General features: G+C 46.5%; 1 protein-coding gene across 1 annotated transcript in view; it reads left to right on the forward strand.

Moving 5' to 3' along the window:
• The window catches only part of RIC1 (RIC1 homolog, RAB6A GEF complex partner 1), a 1,165,874-nt gene that overhangs the window by 521,824 nt on the left and 622,777 nt on the right, over positions 1-21,273 (forward strand). Inside the window, exon 4 of the mRNA XM_069626020.1 lies at positions 3,126-3,233. Within this exon, the coding sequence (XP_069482121.1) occupies positions 3,126-3,233 (108 nt within the window). The remainder of the gene's footprint in view (positions 1-3,125; positions 3,234-21,273) is intronic.

Genomic DNA, 21,273 nt, shown 5'->3' on the forward strand with positions numbered 1-21,273 from the left:
ATCAGCTGGGGTTCTCCCTCAACCAGAGAAAGTCAGTTGTGCCCAGCTTAGAAACTGGTCTTCCTAGGGGTGCGTTGGAACACTACCGTTCAGCCGGTGTACTCTATGCCCGAGAGGCGTCTGTCCCCCCACAAGGCGGTGAGGCACTTTCGGGCCAACTACTACCTCGGCATTGTGGTCCCAGCACATTGTGGGTCTGATGGCTTCCTGTGTGCTGACAGTACAGCACGCTTGCCTCAAGATGAGACGCCTCAAGCTTCACCTGGAGGCCAATTTGGATCAGGAGACAAGGTCTCAATTGGACAGGGTCCCAATACCACCACTCAAACTGCCCGATCTTCGCCTGTGGCTGATGGATGGCATTGTTTCACCTGCAGCCCCCTTCACCCAACCGGAGCCTACCCTGGTGGTGGTGACGGACTCCACCCTTTCGGGCTGGGGGGGCTATTCTGAAGGGCTATGCAATTCATGGAGCATGGTCCAGGACGCAAGCCCTCCTGCATCTATCTGCTCGAGCTCAGGGCAGTGGGTCTGGCCAAGGCGTTTTTTCCTCATCAGGGACAGGTATCTTCTGGTCAGGGGAGACAATTCTACTAGAATTTGTTTTACCTGAAAAAGCAGGGCGGCACCAGTTTTCCCTCTGCCCCCAACTTAATCTGCATGGATGCACTATCGATCTGGGAATGGGACCTGACGGAGGGGATTTGGGTTTCAGCAGTCCCCCTCCTGGGGGACAGCAATGCAGAAGCCGACCAGCTGAGCTGCTTGGGGTTGAACACCTATGAGTGAGAGTTGCACACAGACTACTTGTTGCCCCAGTTCCAGCTTTGGGAGGGAGGGGAAGGACCTTGATTTGTTTGCATTCCCTCTGAATTCTAAGTGCCCCCAGTTTGCTTCATGGGCAGGACGGGGTCGGGGGGAAGGGAGGGGGAAGACTCTGGGAGATTTATTTCAGATATGTTGGCACGGCCGCAGGTGTTCCCACCAACCCCTCTGCTCCAATGAACCCTCCAAGTTCTGGGTTTTATTGGGTTGCAGCCGCATCCTGGTTGCCCCCCACTGTCTTTCGAGACCCAGGTTTTCGAATCTGCTGCAGTTGTGCTTTGTGTCCCGTCCACCTTCCGATCTCCAGCAAGGGATTCCTGATGCAGCAGGGCGGAGCAATGGAGCATCAGGACCCGGTCAAGCTGACACTGTCGTCCTGGTTCCTGACTAGCTGAGGCTTCAACATGCTAAATTTTTGGATGACAACTGGGACATCATTCAGCAGGCCAGGAGGCCCTCGACTCAATCTCAGTATAATAGTAAGTGGACTAGGTTCTGCCATTGGGCTCGTGACAAGGGCCTCGATCCTGTCACCTGTCCTCTGGATGACGTATTGCCTTTTTCAGCAAACCTGGCCCATTCTGGAGTTCATGTGGATACTTGCCGCACTTATTTGGCGGCCATTGTGGCTTACAAGAATTCACCTAAGCATGTGTTTTCTGCAGCCAACCCGGTGGTTAAGGTCCACCTTAAGGCATTTTCTGATGGTGTATAGGCCGCACCTGTTCTGGGACCTCAATGTGGTTCTGGCAGATTTGCAGCGCAAGCCTTTCAAGCCGATGGCCTCTGTGGACATCCGTTTGGTGACACTAAAGGCCTTGTTACTGGTGGCTCTCCCCTCTGCGTGCAGGGTTAGTGAGCTGCAGGCATTGTCCTTGTGCAAGACCTTTACCACGTTTCACAACGACGACAAGGTTGTCTTGCGCACTCACCCACTTCTTGCCCAAGGCGGTCTCTCCATTTCATATGAATTGGGAGATCTGCCTGCTGGTGTTCTTCCCGAGCCCGCATTCAGAGGCGGAGAGGGAAGAGTCCAAGTTTGATCTTGCTCAGACAAAATATTTCAGTAAATCTGAGGCATTGTTGGTGACTTTTGGGGGCTCCTCCCCCGTCTCTCCGGCTTCCATCGCCCATTGCATGGTCCATATAATTTTGTAGGCGTACACGGCCGTGGGCAGCCCTGTTCCTGAGGGGATTCATGCCCATGCAGTCTGAGTCAAGGCCACGACCGTCGCATGTCAGAGACCTGTTCCTTGGGATGTCATCAGCAAGGCGGCTACTTGGGCCACTGCGTCAGTTTTCTGTAAGCACTACTCACTGGACACCAGCTCCAGGTGCGATGCAGATTTTGGTCACACGGTCCTGAAGAACCTTTTTGCTTCAGCCTAGGTATGAGCCAGGTTATCTCAGCTCCACCTTATGTTCTTGTTTGGTGAAATCACCCACAAGGATGGAGGAAATGGGACAGGACATATGAGTAATTACAGTTAATCACCGTAGTTATTAGAGTACTCCTATTCCTTAGACCCATTTCTTCCATACATAACATGCCGCCTTCCCCCGCTAGTACGCCAATTGGTAATATGTAAGAAGCATAGTTGGTTATCTAAACGTCCGATGTGCTGAAAGGGGACTGAGGTGTGGTGCGGAGGGCGGGGCTTCGACGGGGCGTTCCGACGCCCAAGCTCCCTCTCTACTTAATTTAAAGGGGAAGCTCAATTTTACACTGCCTTTTACACTGCCAAAGGTTGCGCTTCCGTCCCCATGTTGGGGGACACCCAAAAGGATGGAGGAAAGGGGACTGAGGACTATGTGCACTCTAGTCACCACGGTGAGTAACATAATTCCTGTCGCACCGGGAAAAAGAAATTCACCACGCTGTTAATCGTGGAGAATCAGATGGTTATATCCACCCCATACCTTAAGTGGGACTGGAGCACGATTGCACTTGCTGCCACACTTTCTCCTAGGGATCTAGTAGGTTGCTCTTACGCACAAGTCCTACCCAGCTTTGCTAGCACTTGTCCCTTGCAACTGCCCTTTCTGCTGCTGATGTGCCCCATTATCCTTCTGACTCCAACCACCATAGTTCTGTGTACGTTTGACACAGTGGTTTGTTTCCTCTGAAGAAACCAAACATGTAATACCCTGGGACTTTTATCATTTTACTGTTTCTCCTTAGAAATAATTGTATCTCTTGGAGGAAAAGTGCTGATTGCAATATGAGCTCTTGCAGGATTCTGGTACATAAACCATTTTTACAGTAATTGTGATCTGTAAGACTTTTTTTTTCTTTGCAGGGGAAGTCCCCATGTGAAGGTGAACCCACATTACAAGGAGGAGCAGTGCGCGCCAGCATTAAATCTAGAAACCAAGAAAGTACTGGATTTGCAAGCAACCATTACAAGGTATGAAATATACTTTTTATGTTATATAAACAAATTGTATCGATGTAGAAATAACTAGAACCAGATGTTTTAGTGTTTTTTCGTTGCATTTGGAACAAAAATTGATTTAGAATATTTGTTGCAGTTGGCTTTTTTTAGGCTTAATCAGTTGCCTGATTACTAGTTGAATGCCAAATTAATTTCTCAGTGTTCTGGTGACATTTCCAAATGTATTGCCAGATGATAATAATGCATTTTCTGAATTAGGCACCCATTGTGCCTACTCTGTGGGAAGCCTCAATGCCCTAATGGTTGCATTTGAAAGAATTCCTTGATCATTTGAGTGTGGGTAGCGGGAGTCGATGTTCTTCTGCACCTTGTTGGTTTGCGGAACATTAGATGCAGCTTAAATTAGCTAGATGCTCCTCTGATCTGATTTGGTATGCTTAGCCAGACACATTATATCCCTTCAACCTCCTTGTCGCCGAGCCATCACATCTTGCTGAGTGTTATTTTCATATTATGTTTAGAAAATGGCAAACTCCTTTTTAGGACAGGTAAGGTCAAATATTTCTATCAGATATTGGTAAGCTTGCAGTTTTTGCTTGGTATGTAACACTAGCACAGGTAAGTTATTGCGCGTCTCTGGATAATAAAAAGGTGCTCATACAAAAAAGTTACAGCTTGATTGTCACCTCGTGGTGTTTCAACACTTTTACGCATTCCGTGGGAAAGGGTTGGAGGCTATTGGGTGGGAGATTCTAAGAGAACATTGGCAGGATAAAGCAACTCCAGTGAAGGGCTTATTCTAATAGGAGCTAGTGTCTGAAGCCCAATGTCAAGCCATTAGTCTACTTCCTAAAGTCCTTGTAAAGACTTTGTAAGTTGTCTGTAGTAGACAATCCCATAGTATAGGCTTACCAAAGACCTCTATCTTCCCCCTCTTACTCCAGGGAATTGATGAACAGGATTTTCTACCGGTCACCCCCCCTCTAACCTATTCAAGCCAATGTATTTCTTCAAGGTTTCAGTCTTTAGTTTGGTAGCTTTGCAGCGGTCTCCAGTACCAGGGCAAAAGTACCCAGAAAGCTACTCCCCAGCTTCTTAAGTCCTGGCTTTCCACTCTAGCCTTCCCTAGAAGTCGTGCCATGTCAAGGCTTACTTGGCTTAGCCACCTCATGTTCCCTATCTTTATTGATGTGTGGCCTTTTTCTCATGGTCATCACATGTTTTTTCGCTCTTCTTTCTCCTCTTGGTGCTAACACACCTACATTCTGGAAAGTCATCAGAACACTCTGATAATGAAGAGGCTTCCACCTCCTTTTCTCTTCTGATAGTTCAGTTTTTGCATCAATTATTCGTATGAGGTTATATGTCTGATTGTGTGCCTTATGGTTCCACTCCCTCCTCAGGTGGATGCCACTTGTTTTCACACATGCTCAGGTGTTGCCTTTGTTCCGAAGTGTAAATTTGACCCTGGGCCTGGCCCCTATGGCTGAGGTTTGAAGCAGAATCTCCAAGCCTGGCCTCTGGGCCTCGTCGGGTCCTTTTCTCTGTGCGACCATGTTTGAAACACCAGATGTTTTTTTTTTTTTTCCCTTCTAATTTTTTTCCTTTGTCCTTCTCACAATTTTTTCCCCTAGTCTTGGGCATTGTGTTCAGTTTTCCTCCTACTTCTGCCGGATATAAAGGCTTTGTAGCTTCTGTCTTGCTGGCATCGCTACACATGCGTCAGGGGACCTGCGTTCACTCGTTCAATCTGCTTACTGTCTGGGACTAGAGCACCGGTGGGACACGTTATTGTGACAAGCTTTAGGTTTGCGCATCTGTTTTGTCGCTGGGAGGTTTTTCACGGTCTTGCTCCGAAACACCTTCAAGACTTCATCTTGGAGAAGTGACTGCAACCGGCAAGTAATTTCTGTTTCAGATCACTCTGGTCTGGGGATTGCTACTCTGGGATTTCCAGTCACAGGAGAGCCCAGCCTAGCTCTAACTTTACCAGGACCTGTCCCAAGGATTCCCCAAGTAGGGACTAACCTGAATACTGAACCCTGCTCAAAGGTTCCCCACTTAGGGGCTAACTTCAATACCAAGAGGGCAGAGGATCCCCCACTGGAGGCAAACAGTACCAATGTTTTCTTGGATGCTCCGTTAGTGAAGACTAAGCTTTGACCGGTGGCACAGAGATTCACCCTTAAGAGGGTACATTACCAGGACCTTTCTCGTGGTTCCCTCATCAAGGGCTAACTCCTCCGAATTTACATCAACGTCAGCTTCTGATGCGGTCACTTTCAGTCAGGCCTACTTTAAAAAAAATAAAAACTAGCATGTTATGACGCAGTTTGATTCACCAGTGTCCATTCCTATCGCAATGTCCTACAAATTACCCGAGTCAGGTGGCATCACAAGCTCAGAGTAAGCCTCATCCATCGTTTGGTCCTCTGATTCGTGACCTAGGTTTACCCCTATTCCTTCTAGGTACAAGTCTGTTTGTGCCAAGAGTGGACTGGTCAGCACCAACATGGATGTCACTCCCAACCTTGTCGAAAGCCCCCACATATTCTCCACTATATTCTGTGGACCCCACCTGCCACCCAACTCTATTGATTCCTGGTCCAGGCCACCGGTACCTCTGAGTCCGTTGTCTCAACCTCTGGGTAGGAGCAGCCACTCATCGGTGGAAATTTTCTTTGCCAGGTTCTAGGCTTTGATGCAATTGGAGCCCATGAAAGGTTTCTTAAAAGATATGTTTTTGGACTTGCAATATGACCTGCGCCTGTTGGTCATTCGGGAACGCCATACTAGACTGTCACACAAGACCTAACATATATGAGCTTCTGCTGGGAGACTTGCTTGGCAAGAATATTTTTCAATGGCAGAACAGATAACTGACATTCAGAACCAATGTTTCTTGTTCCTGAACTCGCACTATCAGTGCAGTGTGGTTTCAGAGGCTACTTGGTCTCATGACTCGGGCAGGCAAGCTGTGCTTCTGGACAGATTTGCAGGCTTTGAGAGAATACTGGACTCTGGCTTCTGAGCCACAAAACAAACTAATTGTGATTCCTCGCACTGAGGCAGGACCTTATTTTGCAGGTCATCCCTCTCAATTAAGTGTCTGCATGCCCTTTGCGGATCTCGCTCATGTCAGTATTACAACAGATTCTTCCCCCATAGATTGGGGAGCAGCCTTGGACCCCTTCAGGTGTCAGACCTTTTGTCTCTCGAGGATCCGTCAACACATACATTTTCTGGAATTGATGGTGCTAGTTTGAGCTCTAAAGGCCTTCTTGCCGAGCAGTTGGAACAAAATGGTATCTGTCGAGGTGAAGTCCGTCCCAACGCAGAAGTAGCAAGAACTCCTTCCTCCCCTTGACGGTCTAGGCGCCTGGATTAGTTTTAACACAGGTTGTTCGCGACCGCCATGTGGAAAGAGTGTTAGGGTCCACGGGTTGGATGGGTTTCGGGGTGGTAGGGTAACAGGGTTGAGCGTTAGGAAGAGTTTATGGACAGGATGGGGGTTGGTAGGATAGGCCTGCTCCTTGACTCTGACCATTAAGAGTCTGTTCTGTTTTCATCCTGTAGCTGCAGTTTCGCTTATAACCATTCACTCATGAATTCATATCTCATGCATGTGTTACCCTTAGACAGGAACCCAATACTCTGTTTATGTCATAAACTGAGTTTTGCCCTGCATTAGGGTTTCCACTGGCACAGTACCCTGGGTGAGGTTTTCATCACTCAGTTTGGCTTTGACACAGAGTTTGTCCCTCTAACTGCATTAGGGTTACAGATCGTAAGAATATCAACATGAATTCAAGCACAACATTTGATCACAATAATAACACTTAGCTCTGTTTTTTTCCCAATGAACTTTGTTCCGCCCGCCGGCTCTGCAGTCTGTGGGCCGTGGAATCTGATCGATGTAGATGGCGGTGAACTCCTGACAAGACAGGAGATAATTAGCTTTGTTCTCGCACGCCTTTTGACAATTCACAAGCACCCGCGAGTAGCGAGTAACATTTCACAAACACCCGTAACAGGCGAGCACAGCGTTACTGTAACGCTCACCTGATTCCCGCAGAGGCGCCGGTCTTGACTGGGTGAATGCCGTATCTTCAAAGGTGATGTGTAACACACGCTTGGCTCTTTGGGCTGGACCTCTGTGCACTGTATGTCTGACTCGAAGAGTAAGATGTCTGCAGATAGAAAATATGGGATTATTGAACTGGGGTTATTGGGTGCCTCTCTCCTCCTCCCTTTCTCTTCTCCTTTAGAATCCCAAAGGTTAACGCCCTCACCTTAGGTAAGTGAACGCCGAGCTCTCCATCTGCCTCGGGGCAGGGTGCCGTAACCAGTTTCTTCACTGGATAAGGGTGCAGGCCTCTTGACCTCAGAGGACTGCTGTCTGTCGTTAACTGCACGAACGGTAAGTTCTGGGCACTTCAAATGTCTTAAAAGTCTTTTGTAATGATATCTCTTGTTTTGCAGGGTTATGGCGGATGGCGGGCTGATGAGAGTTGAGGATCGAACCCGCGTGAGGAATAGAAGCGCCTGGAAGCACGTAAGTAAGCGCTTGTAGCCTGCTTCACGATGCGCACTAACTGTCCCTTTTATCTTGCAGGTACAAGTTCGGAGCTTTAGAGAAGCTGAAGGGTGCTGGAATACCCACTGGATTCGGCGTGGGAAGGAGTAATGGCACGTGAGTAATAAAGTTGCCCAATGTCTTTAAACACACCTTCTTTTGTCTTTCAGATGCGGGATGCAGCGCCGAAGGCCTCCGGAGCGTGCGAAGAGCTGGTAAGCTTTTGTCTTTCAGATGCCGGAATGCAGTGCGAAGACCTCCGGAGCATGCGAAGAGTAGGTAAGCCTTTGTCTTTCAGATGCCGGAATGCAGCGCAAGGCGTTGGTGACTGCCGATGGACCAGGTAAGAGATGCGCTGCCACTGAAGACCGTAGTGCTAACCTGTTCTTTCTTTGTCTTTACAGGTGCTGCTGAAGACTGGATTCCAGGATGGTAAGCCTTTGTTCCCTTAGGCCCAGGATCAGAAGCAGAAGACACGATGAGCGTTCTGCTGCAGAGAATGCAGAATAACGCAAAGCAAGATTCATCCATCGGGTGTGGTTTAAATAGCCTCCTGTAGTGCTTAGGTGTCTCCTTCCACAGCCTCGCCTAGGTGAGAAAAGAGTTCCTGCTTTCCAGAAGAGTTCCAGTGTTCTGAACCTAGGGAGTGGCTCCTGCCCCACCCAACAGGAAAAGTAGTCCCAAACAGAAGAGGATCAGGGGCTCAACTGGCAGGTAAGTAAGCAGCATGGTCTTCTGCAGGTAAGTCCACCCAAGCATTATGAGCCCGGCGCTTCCAGCGCTGGGACTGGGCATCTTTATGAGCCTGGTGCCACTGGCGCCAGGACAGGGTCCAAAAGGTCCCAATTGGGACTGGCTGGCACTCGGAACCGGGGTTATGGGTCTGCTTCCAAGGGAGTCGGGCAAGTCCTGATCTTTTGGAAGCAGAGATCATGACAGTTACGTTATCACCCGCAACTGGCGAGTGTACATCAACATGCAGTTTAGTATTGTTATTGGTTAGTTCGCGTAGCTTCCCGGAGTTCGGTAGGCTCTCCCGATTCTCAGGCTGGCAAGCGGAGCCTCTTATCAGCATTAGTTCCTTCTGGCAAGCATTAGATTGAAATAATCTACTTATCTTTTGAGCCGCGGGGACTGACGATGGAATCCGGCAGCGAGGGCGGCCCCGCGAGTGGCTTAGCTGGAGCTCTGCTAGGTGCGTCCTCTCAGCAGCAGCGTTGAGCACGGACAAGCGTTCCGGGATCGCGCATGCGCAGTGGCCTCCTCGCGCATGCGCGTTGCTTTGGGCGTCGACCTGGGCTGGTTGCAGGCTCCGTGTGCCTGATTCTGTCTCATACGAGACCCGGGCTGGCAGGGCTGTAGTCGTAGACCCGAGGCTGCTGGGAAGTGTAGTCTTCCTTTGGTCTTGCCACCTGAACTCCCCTTTCCACCACACCAAGTACATCTACACAGGGGACAAAGGTGACACCGGCTCAGAGAGGTTCCCCCCCACAAACCCTGCAACCACCTTGCCTTTGTTCTGTCCCTGGGGGTCTGGTCTTTGTGGCTTTATGACAGTATCAAAGCTGTGCAGATCTTTTATATCCACAAACAAGGAAGCACCAAGTCAAGACCGCTTACTTCCCTAGCTGTTCAAAATTTCATAGTGTGCTATATAGCCCAACATTTGGATCCTAGTGGTCCATTTACCAGCAGTATCCAATACAGTTAACTGAAGCCAATCACTAATGGGAACTGCACCCACGGGTGACAGACCCTCTTCTCTTACCTGTGGGACTCGACAAGTGGACTTGTTTGCCAGGGGCCTGAACTTCCTGCAGGATGCCTCTCCCTCCTTCTCTGATCCACCAGGCTATGTGCAAGTTTCGGGAAGCTGCACAGTAATCTTCATAGCTCCCTGTTGGCCAGCCAGGTTCTGATTTTCCAATTTGGAGAACATGTCCTTAAATGTCGTCCTCCCCTCCTTATTCCAGGTCTACCGAACCTTCTAAGCTAGGATAGAGGGCAGATCGTTAAATGTAACCACATGGTACCTGTAATCGGGCATCTTGATCTCTTGGGACACATGTGTATCATTCTAGTGACATGAAAGGACTCCAAAAGATCGCAGTGCGAAAGCAAATCGCTCAGGTTCTAATATTGGAGTCTAGAGCAAGAAAAGAATCTGCTGACTGCTTAGCGGCTACAGGCAATAAGATGAGTACATCCTGTGAATCCCAGTTCTGAGAAGCCGTGTTTTTCAATTTCTAATCCTGCAGTTAAGACAGACTTAGTTGATGTCCCCCCACCCCCTCTGTTGGGCCTCCTCATCCGATGTGGGACCTCAGCATAATCCTCACTGCTGCAATCCCTCTTTAACCTATGGCATTAGCAGACATCAAGCTAGTCTTCTGGAAAGTAGCTTTTCTAATTGCGATTATGTCTGCCACCGTAATTAATCTTTTTTTTAGCCGAGGAACTGCTCCAGTGTGAGGGGTCAGAAATGTGAAGCGGATAACTTTTTGAAGGTTTTTCAAAAGATGCCATTTTATTTACTCAAGTTTGGATAAACGCCTAACTATCCCTATCCTGATGATTTCACTGCATAAGATGAACTAAAGGAAACACTCTAACAAAAGGTCTTTGTCCCTCACACTTGTACTTACATCAGCTCAACAAGGTATGATATGATTAGGTATTCAGCGCATTATAAATAACGTGAGATTTAAGTGCGGACTCAGGAATTGAACCTGTGTTGCTCCATGTCGTATTGCTTCCAAGGCAAGCATGTTGCCCCTGAACCATCCTCCTGAGCCTAAGATTATATGTGGCAGTTTAAAGGCAACAAGCACAACAGTTAAATTCACATCATAATTGTTTCTCCTTATAACCTGGGTGAATTCCCCTTCCCCAGATTCAAGCAGGATTGTGTTTAACTGTTCCAAAAGGATGAGGAAATCCTGTCTCATAACAGTTACACTCCAGTTCTTTTAGGTGCCACGTGATAACACAAAGGTTCAACTTGAATTCAACCAACACTTCACAAGTGTTCTACCAAATTTTCTTCTTTTCACTTGTAATCCAGATCTTCCTACAATTTATTTTAATCAACAAAGAATAATATTGTACTTTTTCAGTTTGTCTCCTGACCTGGTGTACTTTCCTGCCATGCCAGAGCAAACTACTGACCACAGGGTCTTTTATGGTAATGGTCCGCTTCCAACAATTTTGCAATATCTCTTGCACAGTGTTTCAAGTTTAAGAATTTCTTCAAAGGAAACAAAAACCCCACTGATGCTGTTTATTACACATATGGGATTGTCACACGGAATACAGGATATTCTCCACTCCTCCTGAATACCTTTTATCAGAAGGGCAGCTCTCCTGTCACTCATCTCCCCACTTCTGCTCCACAACTTCAAAAATTCTTCGGGGAAAACAAATTGGTGCTGTTTAATTTACCTTGTTGATTGCCCTGTGCAAAACAGGTTCATCTCCACTCCACCCCCCCCTATCATTTTCTTTTTTTTTTGTTTTCAATATCCCAACCCCATCCCCACCTACCTGATGGTGGCAGCCGCCCCACAGCAGCTTCCCTTTTTCAGCTGCCATGGTTCGCTTGGGCCTTTAACTCGTGCCGCTAGCACCGTATCCGGCCCGCAGATTTACACTGATGCGAATACATAACAATGTCTTGGCAGAGATGTAAAAGCATGTCCTGCTTTGTCCTCTCATATGGTCGAACACTGATCCTGAAAGACATTACTGCCATGCATTATGTCAGCAAAAAGGGTGGCATCAGATTGTGGAGGCAGTATGGTATGGTTATGTCTGTAGTGCAATTTAGCTGCAAAGTACTTTAAGGCATTTTGAGTTTGGTGAGCTCATGAAATCACAAGTTGGAACTACATTCCATCTGCCAAACAGAAATGTCCCATTATTTTTCTTGAGTATTAATTTACAGGTTCTCCTAGTGCAACATACATGCTACCATGCCTCCTGGTACAAAGTCCCACCCCCACAATTCCAGGCAGTAAACCATGTTTTTCTCAGTCTGATTAAAAAAAAAAAGAGAGAATTATTAAAAGAATAAAGTCGCTTCAACTCAGGGTGGTCTCCAGCTTTACACTTTGGAGATCACCACAATATTATAGGCTCAATTGCAATTTGTCATCAAAATAATTTTGCCCGGCTACAAGAAGCTAGTACTGCTTTCACACATGCAATCGAGGCAACCTCATATGAATACATATACATTCTAAAGGATATTATTAGGCACTCTAAACATTTATTTTGCTTCTATCTAAACACAATCTATTTTAGTGATTGCCCTTTGTTTGCTAGTGTGTGCACTTGTCGATTAGAACCATTTCCAGACACTTGCTTTTCTCAATTATCAAGACCAATATGGTGCCAGAGAAAAGCTATGTAAACGTATCAACACATGCATTCACTTGGCTCACCTGTACAAGTATGAGGTAGTGAATATACAGGCGATGCACAGTTCATTGAAATGTAGATGCTGGCCAGCTCATATCTGGCTCGTTGTACTGTTCTCTGAACACATGTGCAGGGTCTTCTCAGAATATGCATATGCATATGCAGCTCTCACTGAACATGTTTGTGACTTTCAATAAACATGAATGTGCTACTTTGAATCTACACGCTTGTGTGTGACTTTGAATACAGCTGTGTGCATATATTGCTTTCAATCTGTTCCTATTGAGTTTTCCTTCCGCACCACAAGTTTAGGATGAGAGAATCTTCCCCAGTAACATGTACAATGCTAAGATTCCCTCCCTTCTACCTTACACAAGGGTCTGCCTGTGTATTCAAAGATCTGGCACTGTAGGTGTATAACTAATTTTCTAAGAATGGGATTTCTGTGCAAATACCAGTTTTCCTAAACCTATAAGTTATGGCTAGACACACCCTAGCATATCACATTATGCATGATATCGCACTATCATGCAATAGTCGGTCTGCTTCATTATGGCCGGGAGACTTTGTTGTCGGGAGTCGAGGATTTTTTTAAGCGGTAATTAAGTTTACAAAAACAGTTCTGCATTTAAGTGCACCAAGTTGCATTCAGTTTTCAATCTCGCCCTTTCATTACAAAAATGTATCGGGTTTTAAGGAAATAACATCTCACTTTAAATTCAGTTCAAATGGGAAAAACAGAGCATTTTGAATATTGAACCCAGGTTCCTGTTTTAAAAATACATTCTCCTGGACTCGCAGCCCTCTATTAAACCAGTATTTACCCTGGACAGTCTATATGGACAATTTGAGGTTACATTTGTGGTTTTAAATACACTTTTGAATGCAACATCTTATTTTGGAGAAACGGCAGGGGAATGAGTCAGTCTGGAATTACTGCCTCGTCAAGCTCTTTTCAGCCAGCTTATGGAAACCAATTTCCAGCGTTAACTGGTCATCCCTCTCTGTGGTTTGAAATTCAGTTTAAATGAGCAGGCGCTAAAACCAGCACCCAGCAGGGTGTCTGGCAACAACCAGTAGGCATGAGCTGCCGGTGTGGGACCAGGAGTGAGTCCACAGTGCCCCTGCAAATCCAACTTTCACACGAGATCTAAATTTGAACTTTTTGGCCATTATTACGATCCTTTTATATTAAAATGTGTCCTAATTCTTCTTCATTTTCATTCGCAAACACTGAAAGTCAATGTCACATATGCATGCCTGTAAGGGACCAGTTGGTCTGGGGAGCCAAAATAAGCTCCTGGTTACTGTTGGTTTTAAGTAATGTAGATCACTATAATCATGCTATCAGTGAGCACAATGAAGACACAACTTTGCTGGGTGTAAATGGTTCAGGAGATGCGTCTTTGCCATGTTTCCCCTAATCTTTACATGGCACCCTATGTACATCTTTACATGTTTTGGTAGATATAATTTCTAGCTATAAAATGCAATTTGCTTTGTTTTAATCTGATCTTGCAACAGAGTTTAGATATTTTTAGTTATTACATATTTGAGTTTTTACAGGATCATGTGCTTTTGTATCCATTTTGGAAGTGAAGCAATGTTGGCTTTATACTATAGGGGGGGGGGGGGACGGGACACCATTGATAAATCTCCTGGATAGTCCCTTTGTATGATATCGATGTGTCCAACCCAAACTCCTTTGACTCTCGTGAAAATCAGATGAACTACTGCATAGATTCAGCTAATGGGTTTTTGTGAGGCTTATGTTTTGACAAATGTTTAAAGTCCTCTTGAAAGTCCAGGGCTCAAGACCATCTGTCAGTGTCTTTATTTGTATAGCATTCAGAACCTGCTTAAACCTGATAACCAAAGCCTTTGCATGTCCTCTTCAAGATTTTGTATTCTGCATTCCTGAGCAGAAGTTTCGGTAAGTGGGGCTCTGACCGTTTTAAATTGCCCTTCGCAATCACAGGCATATGTCTGGGCAAGAGTTTTTGACGTATGTTGATGAAAGCCCTGTTCGAAGGTAAGCAAAAATATGGTAAACTACAGTGTTGCTTAACATGAAGCTGCAGTAGGCTTTACATTTTACATTCTGTACTGCAAAACACATTAAAGACAGTAAATAAATACAAATCACATTGCAACTGCGGATACATCTTCTCTACACACAAGGCAGGTTTGTAGTACAAGTGGTTTTTCTTTCTTTTCTGGGAATCCAGGAACATTGCACTGGTGATGAAATCTCATCTGTGTCATGTTCAACAAACATTCTGAGCCTGCTGAATTCGTTTAGGAAGTAAATGCACTCCAAAGTTGTGGGCCTTTTCTTTTACATAGGGCATAGTACTTGTTTGTCAGCTTGCTTTCAACACAGTCTGTAAATTCAACACACAGGGCCTCATTACGACCCAGGCGTTAACCATGGCGCTATTAGCGCCATGGTTGACGCCAGTATTTTACCGATTGTGCCATGGTCCATTGGCCCTTCCCCATTCCCATTTTTGCCCCCATAGGGCTCAATGGGAATGGGGAAGGTGGTAATTACAGTACCGCAAATTGCGGTACCGTAATTACCTCGAAAGTCCCTTTGCGGGTTCCTTCCTTAATGGCTGGTAAAACCAGCCGTTAAGGTGGAGACCCGCAAAGGGGCCTTGTAATTAGGCAGTAAGGGGTTAACGGCGCCGCCACCTTTTACGGCGCTGTTAACCCCTTACTGCCTGGGTCGTAATGAGGCCCACAGGCTTTGGAAATATTTGCACGTTTATTTTTTCATGCTTGAAGGAAAAATTGTCGGGACGGTGCTTTGAGGGAGGTTTTTCTCAGTTCACTTTATTTTAGGCCGTTATCTGAGCCTTGTTTTCTCTTACACCATTTCCCATCTAAACCATACCTGTGTTTCTTCACATAAAACACTGTAAAATAGGATGGAAATTAATGGGTGAAACTGAATTTGAACAAACCTGTTTTTCTCTTTCACACACCATAAAATGCAAATATACGGTAGGTTCTTCCTTTTTGATAACCAAGCACAGGCACCCCTTTCACACAATGTAATGTTATCAGATTGCTCTTCACTGTACATGAAATCTGTTTCATTTGTACTAAAACGGTCTAAGGAAAGGGCATGATGGTTGTGGCGAACCAGGAGGAGGCAGGCCAGAAGAGGACATTAAAAAGATTTTTAAAAGAAAAAGTCCACACTTTCCCCATCGCTACATGGGTATTCCCAACCTATGAAACTAAAATAAATGGTGCTTGTCTGTCCTCCTGGACGCCCTGTCATCAGAGGCTTGCCTCTGCGCTGGATTCGGTCTCTAGCTCTCTGGGTTCTTCATCCTTTCTTTTCCCGCGACATTGTTTCAGACAAGGGGCGTGTTGTGCCTCTTTGTATTCGGAATAAGCACGAACTTTGTCCAAAGCCAATGGTAAGGGTAAAATGTCACTACTTGTTATGGGCAATATAGTGGTAATAGTAATTTTCTCAATTCACATATAAGCAGATACTGGCTTAATTGTTTAGTTAAAGGTTCTTATACCGCGTACTGTCACCATCTGCTTGGTCCCTTGCTCTGTCTGATCTGTAAAGGAAGAGCATAAGGGGGTGTACTTACCTAGGACTGAGCAGTAGAAAGAGGTAGGGGGAGGTGATGTGCTGTTGGCAGCTTTAGTTCGGTTTAAACCGTTCGCTGAACGTAGGTGTATTTTTCAGTTGGTAGCCATCATGTGCTGTTGTGCGAGGCTGTGTGGTTCGTTTCGTTTTGCTGGTGCGGTGTGCTCAAGTGCGTGCGGTTTGTTGTGCTGTCATGCGAATGGGAGTCCTCGTACCCTAGAGGAGAGACACTCCCAGTGAGGTTCCACTCGCCCAGACTCCTAAGCAGGGTTTTGCTTAGTGGGCTCACCTCCCTAGCCTTCTCAAAGTGGATGGCTCCTCCCTAGGGAGAAAGGACGAATACTTCAGATTTCTCACATACCCCTCCCGTTAAGCGAGTGGCTCCACCTTCCAATTTAAGAGGGGAAACAACTTGGGCAGTTCACATTTCCTTGTTCCTTTTCGATGTTCCACCATGAAACAAAAAGTTTGTAAATCCACAAACCTTCTCAGGACTCGGGATTGGAATCTTCTATAAAGCTCATCCAAGTTAGCAGTGAGTTGTCCGTCACTTGCCTGAATTGTTGTCCTGTTGGATAATATCTCACAGCCCATTTGATAGCCAAGGCTTCTAGCTCTACCGTAGCGTAGTATTCACTTGGAAGAGTGTCCTACTGGTATATAGAATTGGATGTGCTAGCCCATCCTGTTCCGGGGATAACGCTGCACAGAGCGGTCTGTCTTAAATCGAACTGTCACACCCCTGCCACACACAAGTGCGTGCAGGGGCAGGCAAGTTGGGACCCGGAAGTGCAGGATCTGGTAGATAGGTGTGTGTTTTTGTGTGTGTGAATGTGATTTGGTGTGGGGAGTGGAGGAGAGCAGCGTGGGGCTGAGAGATGGGGTTTCATGAGTGGATACATGTGTGTATTGTATGTATTTTAGAGTGGGGGTCGTGAGTGGGGGGCAGGGAATGAACAATGGGGGCATGGGTGGTGAAACCACCGAATATGTAAAAAAGAGAAAAAAAGAAAAATGAAACCGCATTTTGAAGGTCTCAAGAGAAGAGAACTGTTTACAATGCCAGTTTTCCGATCAAAAGAAAATTTAAGTAAATCCGTCTTTAACTTTTGAGACCTTTTTAAAAAAGGCCTTTTCACATGGAAACATTTATTTTGTACTGTCTTGACCTTTTCGCATTGTGGCTTTATTAGTCAATTTTCCACGAAGTAGGCCAGGTATGTCACAGCAGCCTAGCCAGATGGCACTTCTTCGGGTTTGATCGTAGGCCTGATCTTGGGAGGGTGAATGAAATCACATAGTGATGGTGCATGTGTTAAGGCCAGGTCTTGCTATGGATACTGATGGCATCTAGATTTGCGCCAGAGAAGCTGGAATAGGGTCACAAAATGTTATTCATGAGTCTTTGGAGCGTAGTAGGAGCTCATTGCAGACCAAAGGGAAGCACCTCAAATTGAAAAAGCCCCTACGGGTTAGAGAAGGCTGGGTTCTTCGTCCTTTGGTTTTTGCTACATTGTTTCATGCAAGGGGCGTGTCATTCCTCCTTGTATTTGGAATACGCACCAGCATTGTCCAAAGCCAACATGACGGGTAAAATGTCACTGCTTGTTATGGGCAATATAGTGGTACTAGTATTTTTCTCAATTCCCATATAAGCAGATGGTCTTCACTGAAGGCATTTCCTTATGGGAGTCCATGTCCCCTAGAGGGGAGCCACTCCTAGTGAGGTCCCACTGGCCCAGACCCCTAGGAAGGGGAGGGTCTTGCATAGTGGAATCCCCCCCTACCCCTCCTTGGGAGAAGGGACGAATTTTTCACATTCATCACATGGTCTAGAAAGTGAATGTCTTATCTCGAGTTAGCCTAATAAAGGTAGCTCTATGAGGTTTGATTTCTTTACAAAAAAGTACATTTGAAAGCAGTTTCTATCCAATTTTAACTTAACTACCCATGTTAAACTTCATAATTAAAGGATTGCCACAGATTGCCTAGCTAGATGCGTTTGAAAGAGTGATTTGTAATTGGCCTCTGACTTTTAATGTGGTTTTTGTTGCAGTTTTGATGTTGAATGTATCCAGATGTTGGATGCTTGACTTGAAAAGGCGATACTCCATGACATTCTTTACATAGCTATTGATGGTAGCCATAGGAAGTCTTTCTGTAATGTTAAACATTTACTGTTAGGGACTATAGGGGTTTTTAAGGGGAGTCTGCTTTCTGTATGTAACACAAGCTTCCAAATGCAGAGATTATAGCGATACTAATGCTAGAATGATGTTAGCAAAGCAAGTGTTGCAAGTATTGATAACTTTCCTCACTCTATGGGCAATTCTGCCTTTTGGAGGGTTTGCAAATTAGTAAAGCCTGCTGGGCAAGGAATACCATTATGCCAATTTAGTCAGTTCAAATTCCTGGACTTTATTCCAATTGCAAATCTTAGAACTAAAGTATGGAGCCATCTTCGTGTTTTGTTTCAGGTGAAGGTCAGACTTCAAGTTTGAAACCTTTTGGGTTGACGAATGAACAGAGTGCTTGTTTTATAGCTGTAGTTTTTAGTCTAACCCCTAATGGGTAGTCGAGGCAGGAGGCTTGCCAATTTTCATCCTCCGATCATGGGCTGTGTCAGGTGATATAGACCCACATTCCAAAGAAGCTAATGACATCTTCCATGTACACCTCCTACTCCTGATGCCACCGTCTCCTGCTCACCCCATGTCATTTCCCACTCCTCCCCGTCTCACCACCCAACTGCTATACTGTACCAAACTCCACTCTCCCCTTATTGCCGGTCGAAAGGCGTTCTCTTCCGTCACCTGCAATAGAATTACATACAGGGCTAGATTTCGATCACGCTCCTCCTGTTTCCATGCCAGCAATCTTGGGGTCCTCCTGCTTTAGCCCCCTACACTTGACTGGTGCGAATCGTGGAAGGAGGGCGCTTTCAGGCAGGCAATATCCCTAAACCCTTTTTGAAGGCCCTTGCTTTGCTTTGGAACATCAGCATACAGTAGTGGGCTGTGAAAGATCCCTGCCGCCACCTATAACATCTAATTGCTAACTTAATATGAGATCTATGTTGTGAATTAGCATTTTGCCAGAAAATAGATATTCAATGTTACGATTTATTTTTAGATCCAATTGCATCCTGCAGCCTATTTGTCGCCCTGTGTGCATGATACTTGAAACAACCACACAGGTTATCCCAGCGCTTCTGTTTGCACATAAAAAAATGCAAGCAGGCGAGGAGGAAAAGGTGTGCCAGATGAATTAATAATTTGATCAATTAATAAATTGATTTCAACAGCTGATTGGAGTGGATGCAGGATTGCTGAGCTCTGCTCACCGACCACTAAAATCCTGAGTAGATCCCCCTCCCCCAGTCAAACCACGTGATCCGGTCAGGGGAGGCTGTGCAGAATGGTAGGGCTGGAACGAAGCTCTTCGGCTGTGGTAGCGTGATCGCTCGCGGAGCAGACCGGGGTGACTCGCTCACGTGGTGCGGCTGCCATCTTGAGATTTGCACTGGTGGCGATCTGCTTCCCCAGGGACGCTGCAGTTGTGGGACGCATGTCCGTTGTGGGTGGAGTAGGATGCCGCAACATTCTGGGGAAGCTAGTCCTGTAAAGCTGGCTTGGCGACCCACCACAGGCTTGCCTGGAGGATCAATTGGTCCTTTCCCAAGGATTTCTGGAGATAGTTGGTGGCCCTCCCTGCAGGCAGCATGGGAAGACAACTGAGGCGGGTTGCGATCATGTTGGTCCCCAGGGTTGCCTCGCAGCTGCTGGCTGACTGTGTGCTGGTGCGTGATGGTGCCACAGAGCATCCGGCCCTGTGAAGGTCTCTGAAATGGTGAAAGGGCAACAGAAGCTGGATTGCTATGTGGAGGGCAAGATGAAGTAGTCCAGGGCCACAAAGCCACTTGCGACAGGTGATGACCGCACCACCTGGCTGGGAGGTGATTACACTTGAGAGCCTGATGGAGGCCATGCTGGACTTGCAGACATCCCTGCTGAATAAGGTGCCGACAGTGGGGGTGGAAGTGACGCTTGTGCTGGTTTACCCCAAAGGTGAACAAGAGTGGTCGAAGGTAAGTAACACAAAGGATCTGGTCGCTATGTTGTGGCAGCGGTGATGGCCTCGGAAGACAGAGCGGAAGATGTTGAATGCCGCTCAAGGAGATCTAATGTCCACATTCTGGGGCTGCCTGAGGGAGCAGAAAGAAAATAGTGCTGAGCTATACCTGCAGCAGCTGCTGACTGTTGCTTTGGGCATACAGGGCTCTCAAAGTGTTCTACGATCGAGAGGGCACATAGGGTGCCTGGGAGAAAACCACAAGTGGGCGCCCCGCTGAGAGTCCAGATAGTGATGTTTTGAGATGGAAATGCTGTCCTGCAAGATGATATAAGGCGATCTTCATACCATGTAGGCAGCTGGATGATCCTTATTTTCCCAGACTTCACGCAGGAGGTGCAGATACAAAGTGAATCTTATGAGTCGAAGCGATTGAGTGAACATAACTATAGGTATGTGTTATCCTGTGAAGCTGAAGGTGTTGGTACAGGATAGTCCTTTTTTCACACTCCAAAAGATGCATGGGATTGGCTCGAGGCCCACGAGCATGGCATAGAACAGTCCAGAAGCAATGGTTTGGAACACTCTGGAATCAGTTGTGAATTTGTCTCAAGTGGAAGTGCCAGGAACTGGGAGGGCACCCACCGGAAGGTTTGTTATGGGCTTGGATGGGACATTGGCGCTAGGAGTGGTGGAGAATATCCAGGGTATGCTGATATTGTGAGTCGAGGAGCTGGAGGCCTTGCCTACCTGACTTAGCGCTGTGGCACGGGCCCTTCTGGTTATGTTGGCATGCAACAACATTTTGTGGGGAGGGGTGTGGGCTGCTCATAATGCGTTTTGCACTGAATATTGGGGCTCAGTTGTTGGTTCTTTGTGTGATATATGTAATGGTAAATGTTGGATTACTGGGGGGGATAGCTGGGGGAGGATCGGATGTGTATTGGGCTGATGGGTCAGGACTGAGTCGTCGTATTCATGAGTTTGCCTAGCGAGGTCCGACTTGGCCTGGTTGTTGTCCGCTCTTGGTAGGGGAACCACCGTGAGGAAGATGTAAGATGGACCTGTTGCCTGTTACTGGTTTGGAGGGGGGATTACATCTGTGGGTTGAGGTGGACACAGGTGGGGCGGGGGAGGTGTTGACAGTTTTCCTTTATTTTGGTTTTTGGTTTTGCCTCTGAGAGCATTGCATATGATGAGATTCTATGAAAATGTTCCATGTATGCTTTCTCAAAGGGAGAGACGTGAAATGAGGGTACTTAACGCATGGCAACGCTGAATGTTATAAGCTGGAATGTGCAAGGGATACATAATGTAGTCAAATGGGGTAAGATGCATTCAGATCTGGTCTGCAACAAGGTGGATGT

Source organism: Ambystoma mexicanum, chromosome 6p (assembly GCF_040938575.1).
Source record: "Ambystoma mexicanum isolate Mex_15411 chromosome 6p, UKY_AmexF1_1, whole genome shotgun sequence".
Lineage (NCBI taxonomy): Eukaryota > Metazoa > Chordata > Amphibia > Caudata > Ambystomatidae > Ambystoma > Ambystoma mexicanum.